Here is a 21,492-nt window from a genome sequence, read left to right on the forward strand (position 1 = left end):
GAAGATTTTTCATATGACGGAATTCAATATATTCCTGCAACTCTAAGCATGTTTTATAAAAATGAACTCAAAGGTTTACAGCTTTTTATTCCAAGTACTGGGCAAAATCCAAGAACATGGCACTTGTGCTACAAGGCTATATACATTACTCTTATAATTTGATGAAGAATGCTTTTCCATATGCAGCAAAATTCAATTGCATCTCATCAGTGCTTATCTAGGTCAGACAGTATCTTTTTCTCCTGTTAAAAGAAGATTTTGGTGTTGTATTCACAAAAAAAGAAAAAAAAATCGGGACAGTATCATAATGTGCAAAATGAAACAAAAAAGATCCTTTTGTTTAGAACTATTGCACATCTCACTGATGTTAATGGGGATTCTTCTTCCTATATCTAAGAACAGGTATGTGCAACAAACTGGGTAAAGCTTAGCACTGTCTTATTTGGACATCCACTTTTGTTTCCAGCAAGGTGTTCTCCATACTGCAGTGTAAAGAACAAATTTCAGTGGTACTGTGAAAGCCAATGACTTTTCAGTTTTCCTTCCAAAGCAGTCAGTTGAACAAAAAGTGGGGAAAACCCCCACATTTTTTTCCATACTGCAGAGAAGCCTTGAGAAAACATGTATTTGTAATAAACATGGCAGCATCACCATGCTTCATCTGGCATACAAGAGAAATTATACTGACAGGAAATGGAAATCATTTGACTGAGAAAGAAAAGTCAAGGCGTAATAGGGTCTATACATTGTGAAGTCTTTTCTATAACACGACAGACCCTCCACCTACATTTCACCTCTTGTAGAACTTGTGCCATTTCACCAGATATATTCATGATTCCAATTTTAATGAAGCAGGCAATGTTAGGCTTCAGATTCTCTCTTCTTCTTTCCATCTTCTCCTAAATCACTGTCTTCTGACTGACTGCTGCTAAGGACTACAAACTGTCCTTCCGTGCTGCTCTGGTTGGATCTGCTGGAAGCTGCTATCAACCGGCTCTGCTCCTCCAAGTCCTACGTTGGGAAGGGGGTTGGAAATCAAAAAAAGAGTATTACCCTCAAAGCCATCTGCAATAGACACAGGATACCATTATTACAATTTCTAAATGATCTCTCAATACTATCAGTGGACAGCTTTGGACTGGACAGCTTTGGACAAAACTGCAAAAGAAAGTAAGTAGAAAAAAACTAATATTAAGAAATAATGACGAAAGGTACCTTCTCAATTTGCTTTTGTTTATTCAGTTCTTTTTGCTGTTTCTCTTTGACTCTGTCTATTTCTTTCTGCTTTTCTGAGGCTTTTCGATCCTAAAGGGCAAAAATGTAAATAAAGTCAGTAACAACAGCTTGAGACGTTTGAGACACCACTGATTGATATGAGCTTGCTCAAGTCTGTGACATCACTGCTTTAATTATTCTGCTTTTGAAGGACTGGTATGGTTGTTAAAAGTAGCAAAATTAATCCTATATTGAATATTGTTACACAGTAGATATTGGTCAGTCTTTTCATGTGAATTTAAATTATAGGAAAAAAAAATCCCTTAAAATACACAATGGTATTGCTGCATCTAGAAGCATCTTGCAGAATGCAATCTATTATACATATTAAGTATACCCTTCCTTCCATTCCCAAGCATCCTTTGCCCCAAAAAGAGTCTTACCAGTTCTGCATGAAAAGCTATCTGTTTGGCCAGTCCAACAGAGTCACAAATCTAAATACAAAATAGATAGGAAACAATTAAAAATGCCTTTAAATTTAAGCCAGCATCCCAAATTAGATACAACAGCACATTAAAGCATTTTCAGGCACTTAAAATGACAGGTTTAACTTTTTCAGTAAAAAATATAAAAAATATTTTCATAAAAAATGCCTTAGACACCTTGAATGGATCTAGCATCTTGGAATCCATATTCACAACTAATACAAGTCACAACCATCACCAATACCTTTTCCCCTTCATTATTTGATTCAAATATATAGCAGATGGAAGTCTGGCGGCTCTCCACTCTCCCTCCTGAGGTTCTAAGCACAAATCCAAACAGACGCTTATTCTCCTGGTGTGTAGCATACAGCACTACATTGGGCAAAGGAAACTGCCAAAAGGATCAGATATGGAAAGATTAAAACTGATTCCAAATACTTGCCACACAAGGTTTCAATACACTGCACGTTAATTAATGAACAAACACAGCACAAGAAGTTACCTGACCAAATGTAATTACGAAACACAAACAGATTAGACAGCAAGGACTAAATTATTTCAAAGACAAGCAAATGTCAAAAAGCACACTCCAGGTAAGAAAAAGGGACCACATTTGCTGTGTGAGTCTGTCATCTTCCTAAAAGTGGATATACTCCTGTTTTATTTTGTTTTAATCATTCATTACAGTTACATTTGTGACTAAGCTTTCAATATTTAGTTCCATGTAAAGGCACTACTTCTCAAAAACCTTCACTGCAATTAGTTCAGCTCTCTTAATTAAATAAGCAAGGAAAAAAAACCCCAACTCATACAAATCACATACTCTCATTAGTTTGTTACAAGAAAACTGTTTTCCATTCTCATCCCTAAAAGAGGCTGGACTTCAAATTATCTTTTTAAGTTTCAAACAAACTTAAAAATTCTCAGAGTCCCTACCACAGCTGCTATAAACTAACAGGATGAGTTTTTCCTAGGATTAGATGTTTGCATTTAGCATATGGGACACACTCAGTTGATGTACCCCACCTGTAAAAGGTGACAGCTTTGGAGCATTTTGAACCTAATGTCAAACTTTAAATATCAAGATATGCTCAAAATTTTCTTTTATGAAAAGGAAAGCAATTCAGAGCCTCCAAAAACCAGTGTTTTTAAAAACACAAAAAAAATTAGATGACAGACCATTAATTGTGCATAAAAAAGGAAAAAGGCAGTAGTTTTGAAGTATGAAAAATAAAGACTGCTATTATGAAAGAATTAAATTGGTCTTATTTGATAGCCTAACAAGATCTTTATAAAAAAAATACACTTGAAAGGAGTAAGTAAGAAGAAAAACAAGAAATCAGAAACCATTGAATACCCTCAAGGCAATTTTGTATTAAATACAAAACCCCAAAACAAAACAGAGAAACCAAAAAGCAAACAAAGCCTCTTGGACTTGAGAATTAATGTGATTCCATCATTACTGTTCTCTCTTTACTATTCTACCCTCTCAGATCACAGGGGGAAGGGAGTCTCAAAAGCCAATATGACTTATTGAAATCACTCCCCTAAACCTGATTTGCATCTAAATGTCTGAACTGGAAATTTGGCTGAAATATCATGCTATCACTGATTTTTGCTATCATCTAAAAATAATATTTTACTTTAAAAAGTAAAAGAATGACATTGCTGGGTATTTATCTTAAAATGGAAAGTTACTTACTCGTAGTCTTGTAACTTGTGTCTGTGGATCAATTAACCTAAAAATTTGTTTTTAAAGACAAACCAGAAAGTAAATTTTACCAAAGTGAAAGAAGATAATTCTGTAAATAAACATCAGTAGAAGTCAGAAACAAACTTACTTTAAACAGTCACAAGTGACTAACAAGTGTGATTCTGTCATCCTGAAAACGTTATGGATGGCACGAGCTGCGAGTATTTGACGCATTGTTTCATAAACAACATCTGGGCTTTCATCAGACTTCACTTCCATAGAGCCAAGAAATCTTACAATAAATAACTGATGAAGAATTGAATCTAAGAACAAAGAAAATTATTTAAAAAAACCCAAAAAACCAAAAAAACAAAAAAGCCAAACTCAATTTTGGTTTTTCCATTCAAAATCAAAGTTGGCTGCAGTCAGGAAAACTCCAAAGTCCTCCTAACTTGGAAAGAGATGGCTCCTACTTTAGCAATTAGAGGTGCAGTTACTACACAGCACATCACACATCTTTTCATTTGGTTAATAAATACCAAAGATGCAATGAATCATTTTTACAGTAGATTTTCAGACAGATTTAACTTGACTTATCAAATACCTTGCAATGTAACTAAGCATTTTTAAAATGGTGTTAAATTAGAAGAGAGACACTAGAGATTAAAACAGAACTGTAATTGTCAAAATTTATTTTTATTTTGCACTGAAATGAAACTTTTGTTTTACCTTCTGTTTCAGGTTTTGAGCCTCCAGATTCACCAAAAGGATTTGTGCGTCTATTAAAAAATGAAAACATTAAACAGGAGTCAGATTTCAGGAACCGTGCATGGATAGTGCAGTAGTCTCATGCTGTGTCAAATACCAACATATAATGAGTTCACAAATTTGTAATCTGGAGGAATAATGTATCATGAATCATAAGGAGAAGCAATTTTACCAGGAGTGACACATAATTTGCTGTATTTGAGGACTCACATTATGGGAAAACACCAGATATTATTGTCCTATTGCTGCCATGGAAAGTTTTGCTCACTTTTTTTTTTTTTTTTATGTATATTTGAATTAAGCCCAAATCAAAACTCTGATAATATTTGAAAAGGTGTAGTTTTAGGGGATGAAATTTCACAAAACAGCCTCAGGAAGCACAGCCAAAAGCCAGACCTTTTCAGTACTCCACAGGAGCACCCACTTCTCATCACTGTCAAGGTGCTGAATTACTTACTCAAGAGAAGCCCTGGGTTTGCTTCAAATGCAGCTTTTTCAAAACATCACTGGGGTTTTACTCCTAGAGGGTCAAGAGAAATGTGGCTATTTCTGGCTCTCAGAGACAGAATTACTATCAGTTACAGAGAAAAGTGAAAATACTCTAGGCTTCCAAGTCTGCATTTTTCAAAAACAGTAAAGGAATGAGCACAGGAAACGCGGATACTTTATTTAAAATTGTAGAGGAAATTACCTGTTCTCTGTGGCTGATTGGTAGCTGAAAAGCTATTGGCAAGGGCTCAATATAGTTCAAATTAGGTTTATTATGGGATTAGTGAAAGTGTCACCTTGAGAGTTAGTGTTCTAAAAGCAAATTTCAGAACTATGAGAAAAATACTGTTCAGTCACACATACTGACTGCCAGTTTATTTTATCAATTATCAGAAGTGTTTTAACTAACTGATGTCTGGTTTAAAGTAATAAAATTTTTCTAAATTGAAGCCAAGATGGCATTGCTACAATGTTTAGATAACATGGACTCAATCAAGAACCATCCATTAAATGCTGACCTCTGTAATGACAGTAAAAGGAAATTCTTTCTACTAGCATCTTCTATTGCTCAGAACTTTTCTTGTCGTTTCATATTAAACTGGAACAGTAAAAGCAAAATCTCACAGATCTCTCAAAAGGCAAAAATAAAATTTAAATATATGTCATCAGTATCGGAAACCAAGAAAAGTACTTTCTTAATAACAAACATATTACCTATCTGTACAAACACTGCATTTCTTTATTGAAGGTAATGGTTAACTGAAAATACAGAGCTCAACTCTGTAACTTCTGCTATGAAAAATACTATTTTCTAGTCTAGAATTAAAACTGATGACATCACAGAATATTCTGAGTTGGAAGGGACCCCCAAGGATCATTGAGTCCAACTCTCCAGTGAATCGCCCATACAGGGATTGAATCCACAGCCTTGGTGTTACTGGCACCTTGCTCTGACCAACTGAGCTAGACCAGGCTACTGTAACAGGAATTCAGACTTAATTCAGTCTTAAACTTTCCACTTCCTGCAATACAGTTCAAGTCTATTTTAAAATCAGTGTAATCTGAAGTATCTAGTAGGCCACCTGCTTATCCTGCTATACCAAACAACAAAAAAACAAATTGTTGAAAAAAGGAAAAAAAATAGTTGTGTATATATAATTTCAATTCTTACATCTGTGAGATGCAATTCAAAATTCAAGTGTTTTCCTAGAGGCAGGGGGATATAACACATTTTTGTGAAAAGTGTCACAAATTAGTTTTCATATCTTTGGCTGTTTTTGCTGGTTCTGCAACTACATTTTCTTAATATCTGAATTCAATAGATATAGCTCTAGAAATGCAGTGATGATTTACAAGTCTTTGGTTTTTAGCACATCTCCCACTCAAATATAATAACAAGTAGGAGAAAACGTTTTTACGTTTTGGATGAACTCTTATATGATTTTAACTTGTCTGTATGTGAAATTACTCTAGAAGCCTAGACCATTTTCACTCACCTTTCAGCTTAAGAGGAGTCATCGTATGCCATCATCACCTGGAGTTAGGGCTACCAAATTTCTCTTGAGTTTCCAAGAGGAAATAACCCAAGCTGCTGGGTGAGCAAGCAATAGGAAAGGAAAATACTTTGTGAAACCAAAAGTTTAAAATAAATCAATAAATAAAAGCATTGGCTATTAAAACAAGAAAAGCTGCTGCAAAATAGAAAACTACACCTTGACTCTAGTGATGTAATTAAGCCTTTTTTTTACAATTCCATTCAACAGTTTAACAAATTGTTTTGCTTCACTGGCCACTGCAAAATTTGTGACATCAGTCAGGGAAAAGGCAATGTGTGTGCTGGAGCTGCATCTTAAATGTGGTTTTCTTGTTTGGTTTTTTTTTTTTTAATTAGTAACATTAATTTAGGGATTTTTTCCCCTTCTCTCCACATTTCCTACCTGCCCGATTGCCCTGATGATTTTGCTTGGCCAGGCAGATCTTCACTGACTGGAGATATTATGTCAAATTGGATGGGAGTGTCAGGGGCAACGAGGGAATCCAAGGAAAGTGCTGAGAGAGCTGTTGAGTCAGATCCCAGTGACCCTGTGCTGCTGGTACGAGCTGCAGGAGGACGAGATTGTCTACAACAAAATCAAAATGGCAAAGTTAGACTATGTGAGCTCAGCTTGCTTGATAATGAATTAAACCATAGGGTTTAATTAACCAATACAATATTCCAGAGCTTAGATGTAAAACAAAACAAAAACTAAAGACTGAAGATTGGGGTATAGCAAACAAATCCATGTACCTAATCAAATTTAAGTTAAAGTTACTGCCTCCATTAATAATTGCATCAGATTGTTTTAACATCAATATATAATCACATATTAAGTATAATACAGTCTGAGGAATGCTTCCAGGAGTTGGACACATGAAGAAAAATCTCATCATGAAATCATACAACAGAACAGTTATGATGAAACCAACCAAAGTGTCCACCAGCTGGCATTGGGATTACTTGTAACAATGGATGCTCAACAGTGCTTCAGCAGTGAGAGGTGTGTTCAGGAAATTTTCCTCTGATCCATCAAAGATTTAGTTCTGACCACAGAAACCTCTATAGGCTATTTTTTCCCCCTGGAACTTTACCCAGGATTTTGTTTTTCTAAGTACACCTCAGATGGCCTCTGGTTAGTTCACTTACACAGCTGGCCTCATACTCTCGTGCCTCTGCTGAAAGGAAGGGGAGGGAGTGACAGCCTCCAGAGCTGACTGGTTCACACGGGCAGCAATTTCCTGCAGCAGAGATGGGAAAAAATACTGAAAACAGTCTTCGCAAAATAAACTTTCAGATGTGATTTATATGCAACTGGGAGATGTTATAAACTCAACTCTTCATGAGAATCTTGCATTCTCACATTTTTTTCCAGCATGCCTGCAGCATTTTCTTCTAACTTCAAACACATATCCTGATGTTAACTTTCCCAATTCAAATGAGTATGTTTGCCTTACAAAACTGCCAATGCTAATAAAAGGCAGCAATAGAGAAAAGTTCCAGTGATAATTCTGGCAAAATAAGCAAATGTAGCCAGGAAAACCAAAAGAAAAATCTTATTTGAGAAATGCAGCCCTCAACTGTGAGCTAACACCCATGAAGACACACTTGATATAGAGATACATGCTCTATTATAAAACAGTTTTGATTGGGCCAATCCCCTAATTTAATAGGCAAAAATCATTAAGTAAGTTTGCATCAATGTAAATTTATTCTATAAATATAAGTGTTAACATATTACTGATAACTATACATTTTAGTAAAATTACCTCGGGATTTTCACTTAGATATATCTGCTTAGATATGTTGTTTATGGTGCATATCCACTGAAAAAGAGGAAGAAAAAAGAAAACAAATTAATTTTCCATGTTTTCTAAACAAACTTGATTGAATATCTGAGTTGCTAGTTTCAGCACTTTTTCTACTTTCTTTGTACATTCAGGGTGCCAAATATTCTGCACATCCAGCTTGTCATTAAATTCACTGCCACCGGCAGACTGCACCTTGCACTTTCAGATATTATTCACAAAAATTATTTTAGTCATATTAAAACTCAACTAAAGAAAGCTTAACTCACAATTCTAAGGAATTTTTTAAAAACCTCATCAGGATTCTCTGTTCTTTATTCTGTGCTGCAGATGACATTGTTTCCTCAAGACATTATAAAAATTCAGTTTGGCTTTTGTGGAATTTGCTCATTTCTTACATCTGCAAGCTAGAATCTGCTTCCTGGAAAAACCATTTGCTCCTGTTCTTGGCTTTTCTACTTTTATCTCAAGGAGGAAACTAACAGGAACACTAAGATAAATAAACAAGGTGTTACTAACAAAGACAATTTATTAATAAGTAGAAACAGAAAAAATATGCAGTATCCAGCTATGGTTAGGAAAGTATTCTTTCTGTGCAGCAGAAAATCACTAGCCTCCATGCACACCTCCTATAAGCTTACCTCTTCATAATCTTTTTTACTTTCTGCCTGTAAGATTGAAGACCTGAAAGAGGAAAATGGAAAACACAGTTTTGTGTATTTAAAATGGCTCACAAATACAGTCAGTCAAGAAATTATTTTTTCATATTTACACACTGAACAACAAGTTATGAAAGGCTGAAGATTGTGCTTAGTGCAGTCAACACTTAATTAGGATGGGAAGGAATCTATGCTTTCCTTTCAACAGGAAACAAAAGAGCACCACAATTCTGTGTCCATGCAATACTTAAGTATTCAGAAAATGCAACAATACGTGATTGTCAACTGATTACCATACTCTTATTCTGAAATACTACTCAGCTACATTAGAGTTTATAAACAAAAATCCACTTAACACAGTTAAAAGGACATCCCAGATTTTGCTTCTAAATATGCACAAAATATATCAAGCTAACATCTGGCCAAAGGCAGACCATCTCTCTGTTTCTAATTAGTGAGTTCAGTATTTCTTACAAGAAACAGCAACGTAAGACCACTCACTTCTTGCCATCAAAAGACGTTATCTGAAAACAGTATCTTCTGTCCTCACAGTCCACAGCCATGACAGAGCAATTGTCTATGTCCATGACAAGTCCCCCAGCCACGTCACCTCTTGCCTGGCTCATCAGATTTCCACCTTGAGTGAAGTAAAACTGTCTCTCCCAACTGGAAGACACCAGCCCTGTCTTACTAAGAGATAAAAAGAAGTCCTCAGTTAGCCTCCCTTTCTGCTCAGAAACACTATAATATTAGCTGCTGCAATTGTGTTCTAATACAGAAATTCATGCCTCATGCAGTAAGTATTTTACTTCACCTGTTGTTGTAATCAACTTCTTTTTTTAATTCCTTTGAGCTTATTATATAAATTACAGTTAAAAAATCTAAATGTTACAACTTATTTTTAACAGCTCTGAAAAACAGCTGTTGGACTTCTTTAGAGTCATAGCTCCCTCCTGTGGACAACGAGCTACTGCTGCATGGAATCCAGAAGCTCTTTCCAAAGGTATTTTGGTTAACAGTGTTTTGCCTTGTTTAGATCAAAATTATGATGTTTTATTAGTAACTTGAATCCCAAAGCTTTAACAGACATTTCCAGAATAATCCGGATAGATGGAATCTTGTTACTTCCCAGGTAGGATACAGAAAAATTACACTCTCAAGCCTTTTTTAACACACTGTGAAAATTCAGGCAAAATTCCACCAAAATCAGGATAATTATACTTTGCATACTTTGAATGACATTATGTCAATGTAGCAAATGAATTTAATACTAATTAGGTGAATAAGTCCAAAGAAAGAAACAGAATAGCTCTTATGTGACTTATTCAACTAAATTTCTAAAATCAGCACAGCTAACACCTAAAATAAATTTCATCTTCTTTAGCTTTCCTTTCCCAAAATTAAATACTCTGGAATTTTTAAATAACAAGTTACTCTTACTTTCTTGCATTGAGATAGCCAGCCTTCCGTGTTAGATTCCTATGAGCAGGAAATTTTGTAGGATCAGGATCAGGCAAATACAGTGGATCACTGGCTACTTCCAAGTCCTCTATTGTTTGTTGCATGTTTTCTACTTCACAATCCATTTCCCTGCGAACACTAAGATTAAAAAAAGTGCTGTTAACAAAGATAATTTATTAATAAGTAGAAACAGAAAAAATAATCTTGATACAAGTTCAAAATTCAGCGAAGCCAACTTACTTTTGTACACTTGTGCCAATATTGGTCAAAAATTCTTCCAGTTGCTCTGTAAGATTTTCTGAACCCATTTTAAAAAAGCTTATCTTTAAAAAAAAGGAGGAAAAGGGAGATTTTAGTGATTAATAGAACTACATTAACAATGAACAGATGAAGTCATAGGTTAAAGTTTCTCAGAGAAGTCTGTTTTCATCCCTCATTCCCACCAAAGCCTCTTACAAAAAGCAGCAGAATGTGTGTTTGTGGCTGCAGGTGAAGGCTGCTGCTGGCACTGCAGTGGGATTTGTGATCACAAGGACATGAACAAAGCTGCCTGGAGGAAATATAGAAACACAGGAACTGCCCTGGAAAAACTCCCAAGGTCTCTCTGTCCTTTTTCAAGCCCACCATTCTGCTCACTGTTCTTTTTTGGGGATCATAAGAGAGAATGAGAGGATTTGTCCAGGGCCATACATAGGGAACTAACAGCAATATGGATTTTAAGCACAGGGTACTCCATAGCGGGACAGAAAATCTGTCACAGCTAAGTTGAGGTTAGCTGTGAGAAATCTCAGAACAGGAAGCCCCAGTACATGGCCCTGCCCTTCCGTTTCTTAGATTCAGCAGAAAGCTCCACCTCAGCAACAGGTAGCACTTACTTTACTGCACAAAACATGCAGAACTTGGTCTTACATACAAGCTGCAAAGTTTTGAAAGAAAGCAAGAGTTCTTGCCTTTGGAAAGCTTTCAGACAGCATGTAGAAGTTAATTTCTACTCAGGTCACTGTAGCAGTGCCAGATGCTGGAAAGCTTGACTTGCAAAAAAAACCCCAAAGCCCATGCTTAATGACATACTTCCAAAAATACAAATTAAGTCTGTCCAAATATCTTTATGACGGTTGTATTTTCTGTTGCACCCATCCTCAAGTAAACCAGTCATGAACTTATTAATCAAAACCAAACCAATGTTTTTTAGCATTCTGGCTCTTCCACAGCCTTGACTGAATACAGTAGTTATGTGGCCTTTGATGATTATCTCATTCCTATGGCAGCTGTTCTGAAATGAGTTTAACTGTCTCCATGTTACTTGCCAAGAAGGTTAACTTCTTTGTGGATTTGCATGAAAGCATGAAGAGCTGATTAGCTCTTCCATTTCATGGAATCAAGTGCCCAGCAGTGAAAATCTAGGCATTACATCAAATCTAGCCAGCTGGGTTTTGAGTGAAAATTAACCATTATATTTGTCACCAAGACTTTGCTAAGAGACACTCTGATGGCAGTGAGAGCATCTCATGAAGAGACTCCTGCAGTGAGTGGGCAATGAGCAGTGCTAACTGATGGCAACATCAGGGCAGCAGCTGTAGAAACTCAGAGAAGTGGATGGGTGGGGTCTTTTTCTCCATTTCCTTCCTTGGACTGCAGAAGAGGGCTTGCAATGGATTTATGTACATCAAACTTCATGAAGTACTTATACATCTTCTTTCAGACCTACAGCTTTCAGAATCTGAAATTACCTGAGCTTGCATGTATCCTAGCAAGGGTTCTAGCAGAGAAATTTTCTTTTTGTACTGGAGAGTATTTAATGCACAGAAATAATGCATCATAGTCTGATGCTGTTTTTTCCTTGAAGTATATACATCTTCTGTAACTTCAGCTTTGATCTGAAGAGACACAGACAAGGGGAGGGGAAAAAAAAAGAATGTTCGAGACTTGACATTGATCACATGCCTTCTGGACAGCCACAGTCATGTTCTACCCTCTATCACCAGCTTCTACATATTTTGTTTTGCAATTCTGCTTCTCTAATTTAAACATGACATAGTGAAAAACAAATACAGCATTATTTTTACCTGGAAAGTGTGGTTATTTCTTCACAAAAACAAACTGAATATGATATCACAATATTATTCCTAAAGTACTATCAGTGTTACAGGACAGTCATGTATGGGTGAAACCTGCTTTTCTGTCTAGACTGCTAAAACAAACTATCAAATGCCACACAGAACCTGCCATACACTGTGTTCCATCATAAATAGATATAAGATGAAAATTATTTATCTTCTCTAAAAATCTTTATATTAAGATTTTGTTTTACAAACCTTTTCATTTTCCTTTCTTTTTGACAACCGACTGTATCTGGTAATGGCAGCATCATGGTCTAAGCAATCAAGAGAGAATTTATGATTACTTTCATAAATTAATGACTTATGAAACAGCGTAGAAAACCTTTTAAATCAGTGTTACATAGCTGAATGCAAAGTTTTGTCATATTAACACCTTGAGGAATTGTTCTTGTCTGTTTATAATCCCTTCACTGCAACAAATACTTGGGCTGAAGAAAAATTCTAACGAGATGCAAACGTTGACAAATTGTTACAAGGTTCCTAAACATCAAGTATTTTTCAAAGAAGAACTGTACATAAAGTAGAGAAACCTCACATTATGAAAACCTGTATCTAACCTTTTTTGCTTTCAAAAAAATGAAACAATTTTCACTGAGAAATAGAATCTTATTTAAATAGTAAGTTCTCTACATGGATATATTAGAGGCAGCTAAAAAAATAACTTCTGAAAATAGGAAAGAGAACCATGAAATTCACTTTAGGAAGGTAAATTTTTTAATTGAAAAAACTTACTTTAAGAAGCAAGCTAGCATCTTACTCTTTTTGTAATTTTGGTAGCATAATCATATATACACTTAAGGTGCTGTAAAAAAACCCTTTCAATTTGCCTTAATGCTTCAGAACACACAGCAGGGATTTACAAGTGAACCAGGGAAAGTTGAGTGCCTAAGTATCACTCAGAATAATTACACCTTAATTAGTTACTTGAACACTATAGGCTTAACTCCAATAGTTAAGTACAAATAATAATCGACAATAATACTGTTGTCTTGTAATATTGATAATATTAAGTACTTCACACTTACCATTGCTTGCAATTTGGAAAACTTCTTTCAGAGTTAATATCTCTAAAAAAACAACATATCACAATTTAAATCAGTTGTTATTAATGTAACAGTCATGTATTACAGTTTCTCATGTAATGTTCCACTACAGAGCAATTGCAGGTAACTCCTTGTACCATACTGAGCTACCAGCACAGGCACTACATGGCCAGGCAAGTCTGCTCCTACCTGGGGCCTGAGGATCGATTCTGTGCTTACCAATTGAAAAAAAAAAAAAAAAAAATAAAAAACAGTACTGTAATACTGTAAGGAGGAATTTCTTTTTCAAAAGTCTTTGAAAGTCATCATCAATACAAATGTATCACCTGTAGTTCCAATCTGGGTTCTGGTTTGAGCTGGGAAAATGGAAGCACAGGACATGGGAAGTACCAAAGCCCAGAACACACTGGGACTCCTCCTAGCTACAATCAGCCAAGTTCCAGCTGGTTATTGTCTCACTGTGTCAGGAACTGGAACCAGCACAATACCTTACACCTGTTCTGGTCTTGGTTGTGGTTTGTGCCATATTACAATACAAACCAGCAAAGAGCCATGGGCAACTTTATGGTAAAGCAAATACAAGAAAACTGTCCAGGAAGTGCCTATGAAGTCAGTGAAGAAGTGTAGGGTCATTACAAACTACAACAGCTGGTGGCTAAATCTTCCAGTGAGAAAATTTAATTTGTGATTATTGCCTCAGGGATGCCTCTTTAGTGAATACTACAGGAGATTTTTCAGGTCCTGAAAAGTAATATCAGCCTTGGGATAGTCATGATCCTTTGCTCAAAAAAAGCCCCTAACAAACCATAATCTTTTCAATCCTTAATTTTGCTGTGAATTATTGCCAAAGAAGTATTTTCCAAGATTTGTGAAGAGTTAGAAGACTTATGAAGACTTGTAATTTTTAGTTCACTTTAGACTTCAGATATTTATATCTTAGATATACCCACTCTAGAATGTTCACAATAGGGATATTTAAGTTACTCGAGGTTTAACTCTTATAATTTCTACCTGGAAGCCCATTTGCCACAGCAGTCTGTAATGTACATGTGCTCTAATTACACATTATATGTTATTTTAAACCAGGAACAATTATTACAAAAATAAGAAGCTGGAAGCACTTTATGTATACACATAAGCAGCCACCTGTACTACCAGCAGGGTCGAATAACCACATTACTAAATCTTAATATAGTAAGTACTACAACTTTGGCACTTTGCCTTTTGAGCTTAGTCCAGCAATTACATTGATGTTATGATCTGATATACAAATCTTTCCTGAAAATGCAAATTATCTGAAAATTATTCTTTCCTAACATTCTTGAGTAGCTGCTAATTGTTCGTCTTGAATAGATGATAAGTGCTTCCCTAATAGAAGTAAATTTTTGTTGAAACAATAATAATGTTAAGTTCAACTGTAATACACTCATGAATAGAAATAACTTACTTTTCTTTTAAAATAGGGAGATGCATACTTTTGAGAGCTAAAAAAATAATTGGTGTATTTTATTTAGTGAAACAAGAGCTATGAATATCAAATCCTATGTTTTTATTGTTGCTGCTATTGATAAAAAACAGTATTTGGTCAAATTCTCTACCTTTTAGATCCCTTTCTTTAAACTGGGTAATAGGAAACATCATTGCATCTGCAAGCTGAGTTGAAAGTACTGCATGGCAAGAGCTGAGCTGAAAAAGACAAAAGAAGAAAATCTTAAGAAAGCAGTGCTGAGACCAAATCAAATCACAATAGGTGGACATCAATGTCACTCGAAGATGACATGTACAACTCAAACACATTTTTGCATGTTCCTTTTTTTTGCTGCTACTTCTTTCTAGGTTCCATATCTTATCATCAGCTTTCTACAGAAAACCTTTAGAGTTTAGTTTCTGTCTGAACTTCCAAGTTACTGGATCCAAAATCAGCCTCATTCATCCTGACTAGTCAGTTTATTTCTCCAGTTTCTCTCTAGCTATGTCATAGCCCATCTTTCACAGCTCACAGAGGTAAAGCAAAATGGGATCCTCCTCCTAAAATGCTGTTTAAGTGAGGAGAGGAATCACAGCAAAAGTCCTGATTCAGCTCTTAATGGTGCTCAGTTGTGTGACCTAATAGAGACAGCAGGAGGGTCCTCTGATAGTCAGGTACCCGAAATTAGGCAACACAGATACCCTCATATACATAGTTGCAATCTACCACTGTGTAATGGTTTTGGCTCTATCTCTAGTAATTAAACCACATTTTTTTCTCAGCAGTATATCCTCATTTTGGTGAATTCATTCTTTATCTTAAGGTTACATAACTTTAAATAGATGCTGCAATACACCATTAATTGTTACCTTGTTGACAAATTAATGCCATTTCTGTACTTCCTGGTTTAAAAAAGGAGTAATTAGGCAGTTAAAGTCTGTACCTGACAGCATTAGCAAAGCATATACAAGCACTTACCTCATCAATCACTTTTGCAAATTGCTGCAGAGTGGAAGTCATGACTTCATCATCTCCCCCGAGCGGAAAACGCTGAAAAGGCACAAAGAGTTATACTGTTTGCAGTCTTTTCTGCCATTCACAAAACCGGATTAATCATCTCTGAGTATATCAAGTATCCTATTATTTTAAAATATTACACAGTTAAGATACACTGAAGCAGTTCACCTCATTAGGTGGAAAAGGAGAATAGGGAGCAGCAGCCTCTTAAAAGAAGCAAATTTTTGTTTTTAACATTTTTACCTTTAGAAAAGGGGACCCAGCACCAAAGCTACAAACAGAGAGCCTTTCATATTACAGGTTAGAAGGGAAGAAAGTTATGGATTCCACAGTCTGTGCTTTCAGAGATGGAATTATGCTCACTGAGTAAATGATGGTTGTAATGTGGAGATTGCAATGCAATCTGTTCTCTTTGTGGCTATTGATATTTAAGCACTTAAGGGTAAATAGGTTTATAAAGTAAAAACAAAACAGAATTGCCCTAAGCAATTCTCAAAAAACTAATCCAAAAGTAAAATATTTCAGAAGCTATTAATATCTTTCATGGTAAGAGGAACTTGATTCTGGTTTGGTTGGAAGAACTACAATAAAGACAGTAGATTCTTCTGGCAACAATTTGAACCACCAACCACAGCAGTTAATTTTATCTGGACCAAACCTAAATATATTCTACACTGTGCTGAGGGAGATAAAAGACTACAAAAATACACAGTCCTGGCCACACACAGACAACATGATTTATCCAGTACCTGTTTCTCATATTCCTTCAGAAGCTTTGAAGTCAGATGAGTTGCTGCACTTAATTCATTCTGATTAAAAAAAGGAAACGTGAAAATCAATAACAAGTCTAACAGTTAAAGTATATATAAATCTCAAATGTTTAGAAAAACATAGAAAATAGATTCTGGCATAAAAGTGAAGCTATTTCTAGATGAGTGAAACAGCAATATATTGTGGGTAAAAAAATAACCTCCCACTTGATACAGACTACTATACACATAGATCATTCTAGTGTGTACAACATTTTAGAAATACTTGGGAAATACACTGGAGTTACTTGGAGCACTTGTCATAAGAAATTCTGTTGCAAAAAGAATCACAAGAATTTAGTCTTTACCACTCCCTAGCATTCTTACTTTATTTCACTTCTACGTTTAAAGAATATGGAAGTTAAAGAAAAGCATATTGCTCATCATAATGTCAAAAAAACCAAGAAATACGAAATCTGGCTCCAAAGCTTTATAATGCATTCAAGAATTTTATTAACACTACCTGAGCATCATATATTCTGTGCATGGCTTGAAACAATTGATTGATGTAATTGGATATTGCAGCAGCATCTTCTTCAAATACTCCCAGCAAAGAGCGGGTCTGTAACAATCAAACAGCCAAAACAGGAACATGAAAAGTTAGAAGAGAAGAATTTAAATATAATGGAATTTCAGACTTAAACACCATTATTTCAAGTTTCATTACTGAAAATTTTATAAACCTTCCAATACTCTTTAAAGGAATGCTACCTGTTGCATGCCAAAGAATCTTAAAAATATCCAAGCTCAGCCTTTACTCCTGCTGTCAGCCTCTCTCCAGGTTAATACGCTTTCAGAAAGGAAAGGGCTAAGGGAGATGGACAACTGTTAAATGCTGAAACTGTGGGCAACTACAGGGCTCCCTATGGTACATCCCTAAGGAGTAGGGTAAAGATTACTGGTATTAAACAGCTTGCCAGGTACACACGTTTCCTCTGCAGTGAGATCCAAATAAAGGCTGTGACTGTCCCATATTGTCCAACCTGAACACAGGCAATTGCTGGTTGTGTTTGGACCTATAATTTATCTGTGGAATAACCATCAATTCTCTGATCAAAAGGTTGAGGAACTGCACCAAACCAAAACTAACAATGCAACCTGTGTCTGATTGTCCTCAACATACATGCTTCTCACCACTGAAAGCCAGTGAAAAGATCTGTCCTTGTGTCCTCACCCCAGCCTGTCAGTCTGTCTGTTTTTTAGCTGGTGTCACCCATAAGCCTGATGATTCCTGTGTCCAACTGCACTGCCTGCATCACTCATGGTGCTTAACAACATCCACTTCAAAAATCAACCTCTTTTATAATTGGCCACCTATTAGACTAAAATGCTCCTTCTGTAAGCCCAACTATCCAGCCAGTTTTTCCACTCAGGTCAGTCCATACCTCTCCCTTTTGGCAAGAAGAATGTTGCCAGACCATGTCAGAATCCTTGCCTAAGTCAGGGTGACTGACATCCCCTGCTCTCCCTTCTGCCCAAATGACTGACTCGATAAGAAGGCAATCAGGTTGCTCAGGTGTAATTTGCCTGCAAGCTTAAATGAGATGCTGACTGCATGTTCTTGCATCCTTTTTGCACTTGGAAGTAAGGTTATTCCTCACCATGAGGATTTTTGAGTAGCTTCCTTCCACCAAGACAAAAAATCCCCAAGGGGGAAAAGCAGAGGATGTACCAGAAACTCTGCACAGGCTACACTGGCTTTTCTGAAAACACTGGTTGGGATGCTTGGTTGTAGAAATAAGAGCAATGCTTTCAAAAGCCACAAAGAAAATACTTGAGCAATGTTTCTGCAAAAGGACCATGCTTTGTTTCTAGGTTTACACAAAAATTAATGTCCAGACAGAACACTGAAAGAATCATAAGCACATAATTGTTTTTTTCCCCAAACTTTGATTGGTAAACACTTGAAATTGGAAATTCTATTTTTTAGTTTTTCCTAGGCTGTCTTAAAATTACTGAAGTCTTTATCCATCTTCTCTTTGAAGCATAAAGGTGTTTTTCAGCTATTTCTGATTTTTTGCTTTTAATGATAATCAAAGAATACATATTAAACCAATACAAATTAAATTATTTAACAATTCTTTTGATGTAAAATGCTTTCATCTAAATTGCATTAGATGCCTGGCTGTATCACAACTACTGTCATGCTATATAATGTCTAAAAGATATTTAAATATTAAAAATTACAATCAAACAGCATAATCAACACAATAAATAGCTTTAATGCTGTTTCTAGTTTATAAAACAAGTGGAAGGAGGTGGAGAACTCAAATCTTTGCCAGGTGTGGCAACATGTGTCTACCTAACAGCCTTGATTCGTCCATTAGACACACACGGAAGAATGCAAAAGAAAAAATTAGATGGTGCCATAACCAATGAATTACATACTCATGACCTTTAAACCTCAGCTTGTAATTTTAAGAGAGTACTAAATATGGTTTCTGGATTACACTTACTTTTAAAACTGAACATTGGAAAAGAAAAGTCTATGTTTTATTTTTAAAATGTCAGTTATTGATGTTTAGCTGTCAAAATAATATCATACTGATGGAAAATTAACCTGAAACTGTAAATAAGTTACGGCAGAGTTCTGCTTAGCAGAAAATTGGAGCAATTGCTTACTTATGTTTTTAATAAAACTCTGCATCATTTTGCATGTTCTTTAGGATTCTTTCTACCCATGATTGTGAGCAAGCAAACAGGAAAGGACCAGGGAGAGGCTGCAAGAAGAAACCCCCGGTTAGAAATCAGCGTTAAGCCTTCTATGCCATCAGATGGAGGGCACTGCAAGTGACAGGAGACAGAGCCTGTGCTACCAGTCTCTTGGCTTTTTGTGCCAAGAATGCAAATGACTGTGAGCAGAAACTCTCTCTAAATACACAGTGAGTATGTGTGTAATATATGTCCTAAGTTAATACGTAAATTGCAGTGTTTTGCATAGCAAAAGACTAGGTAAACTTGGAGTTTGGTTTAGGCCTGACAAGCACAGTGGTTAGATTTTTATCCTAGGACAACAGGAAATGAATGGTTTGGACATTTTTCAAAAGCCTTTCCTTCCCTCAGACACAGAATAAGTTTGATATGATGTTTATATATCTACAGTCAGTGTGTAAAACACGAACTCCAGGCCACAGTGCAGCACTACACAATGACCCGGGCTGATGAGCTTTTCAATATTCCAGCATCAATGTATCAAAGTCATGAAAATTCCTAACAGAGGGTTCTGCTTTTCCAAGCAACATTTGTTGCCATTTCCACTGCATTGATTTCAAGTAACAGAAATTAAGTAATGTAACAAATGGACTAAACTAACAGAAAACCACTGAGTTCTTACTACAAAAACTGGTTCCCAGAATTCACCTGAAATATTAAATTGATTGAAAGATGGAAATTTTCTACCTAAAACAGAAGACGATATTGGCAAATCCAATTACTTAAGCATCTCAAACACATTGAGATGAATTAGGCTTTGCTTGCCTGTAAACAAAAAACCTCACATGGAAGATTCTAGAATTAAAATTCCAATAAGTTGCATTTTTTTATGTGCTTCCCAAATATCCTCAGATCATCCTAAGTTCATGTTGCATTTGACATTTCCTATAAATACAAATAGCTCTGACTTCCTTATTCTAAGAACAGACTTCCAAGAAATAATTTTAAAATCAGTATTATTATAAGACTTTAAAAATGCTTTCCTCTTCATGAGATGACAGCAGGTTTGGCCTCTGGACCAGAACTCACATTAGAGGCCAGATCTCATCTCACATCCAGCATTTGATCTATTTGGGGCACTGTCCTTTGGAAAGCAATGATTGCTTTTCTGCATGGCCTTCTCTTGCCTTTCTTAAGAAGTCCATCCATTTGATATAGAATTCTTAAAATGACTGGTTTTTTAGGCGCCAAATTGCCCCTTTCAACAAGTGAAAGTTTATCTTCCTATGACCAAGGAATTAAAACTACCAACGCACAGGCTATTGCAATGTAGGACATCCTGCTCACTACGTAAACCATGCATGAAAACAAGCATCTTAATTCAAAAGGCTGCCATAAAAGCAAATACATTGCAAACTTCTTGTCCACATCTAAGAAGCACAGTTCAAGGACTTGCTGTTGCTACTGCCAGCAAGAGAAACCAGAGCAATTGAATAAAGCATTTGCTACTTCGGAAAGAAACTCCAGTGCACTACAGAGCATCGCTGACACAGATCAGGCAGCAGCAACGCAAAAGAAGAACGGGAGCAAGGAGAGGCCTCCGGGCACCATGTGCCTCCCACCTACTCTTCGCACCAACCTCACCCAGCACCTGCTTTTCATACGGGTCTATCGAACCTTAATGCACCTTTGTGAAAAACAAAGAGGAAAAATCGTTTTGAGAAGGCAACACGGGTTTTGCGGTCACGAGGTGCCCTGACGGAGCTGCCGCAGCGCCCGCAGCGCCGGGCCCGAGCCGCGGCCCCCTCCCGGCCCGCAGCACTGCCGGCAGCGGCGGCGGCGCCGCGGAGCTCCGGCCGGGCGTTCGCAGGGCACGGCCGGGCCGGAAAGCCCGAGCCGAGACTGTCGGAGCGCCGCGGGGCCGTGCAGGCAGCGTCCCCCACCCTTACGGCCACCGCCGCGGCTCTCCCGGGGCCGCGAGCGACAGGGAAGCAGCGCTGGGCCCGGCGAGCAGGGGGCTGGGCCTGCTGCAGTCTCCGCCGAGGCTGTCTCACCTGCGGACTGTCCTCCAGCGTCTCCTCGATGGGCAGTTTGTCGATGCCGGGCATGGCGGCGGCCGCGCTGAGCCCCCGCGGCTCCGCTCCCCCCGCGCCGGCCCGGCCGAACCCGACCCGCGCCCGCCCCGCCCGCCGCGCTCCGGACGTCCCGCCCCCTCCGCGGCTTCCCCATTGGCCCGCCCGCCCCCTCTGCCCGGCTGCCATTGGCTGGCGG

The 21,492-nt window shown here is 37.2% G+C and overlaps 1 protein-coding gene across 1 annotated transcript; it reads right to left on the bottom strand.

Moving 5' to 3' along the window:
- Positions 1-67: 67 nt before the first annotated feature.
- Positions 68-21,394, bottom strand: APPL1 (adaptor protein, phosphotyrosine interacting with PH domain and leucine zipper 1). The gene is made up of 22 exons (XM_056501563.1): positions 21,276-21,394; positions 17,033-17,131; positions 16,510-16,569; positions 15,722-15,793; positions 14,874-14,961; positions 13,258-13,299; positions 12,428-12,486; positions 11,843-11,989; positions 10,353-10,435; positions 10,092-10,250; positions 9,153-9,341; positions 8,634-8,676; positions 7,954-8,010; positions 7,334-7,425; positions 6,588-6,770; positions 4,123-4,172; positions 3,542-3,716; positions 3,403-3,439; positions 1,945-2,091; positions 1,659-1,709; positions 1,216-1,305; positions 68-1,011 (listed from the first exon to the last, which is right to left on the bottom strand). The coding sequence occupies exons 1-22, from the start codon at positions 21,327-21,329 to the stop codon at positions 862-864; spliced, it is 2,127 nt and encodes a 708-aa protein (XP_056357538.1). The 5' UTR covers positions 21,330-21,394; the 3' UTR covers positions 68-861.
- Between the last annotated feature and the right edge of the window lie 98 nt (positions 21,395-21,492).

The sequence above is a fragment of the Oenanthe melanoleuca genome, chromosome 12 (genome assembly GCF_029582105.1).
Source record: "Oenanthe melanoleuca isolate GR-GAL-2019-014 chromosome 12, OMel1.0, whole genome shotgun sequence".
In the NCBI taxonomy this organism is placed as follows: Eukaryota; Metazoa; Chordata; class Aves; order Passeriformes; family Muscicapidae; genus Oenanthe; species Oenanthe melanoleuca.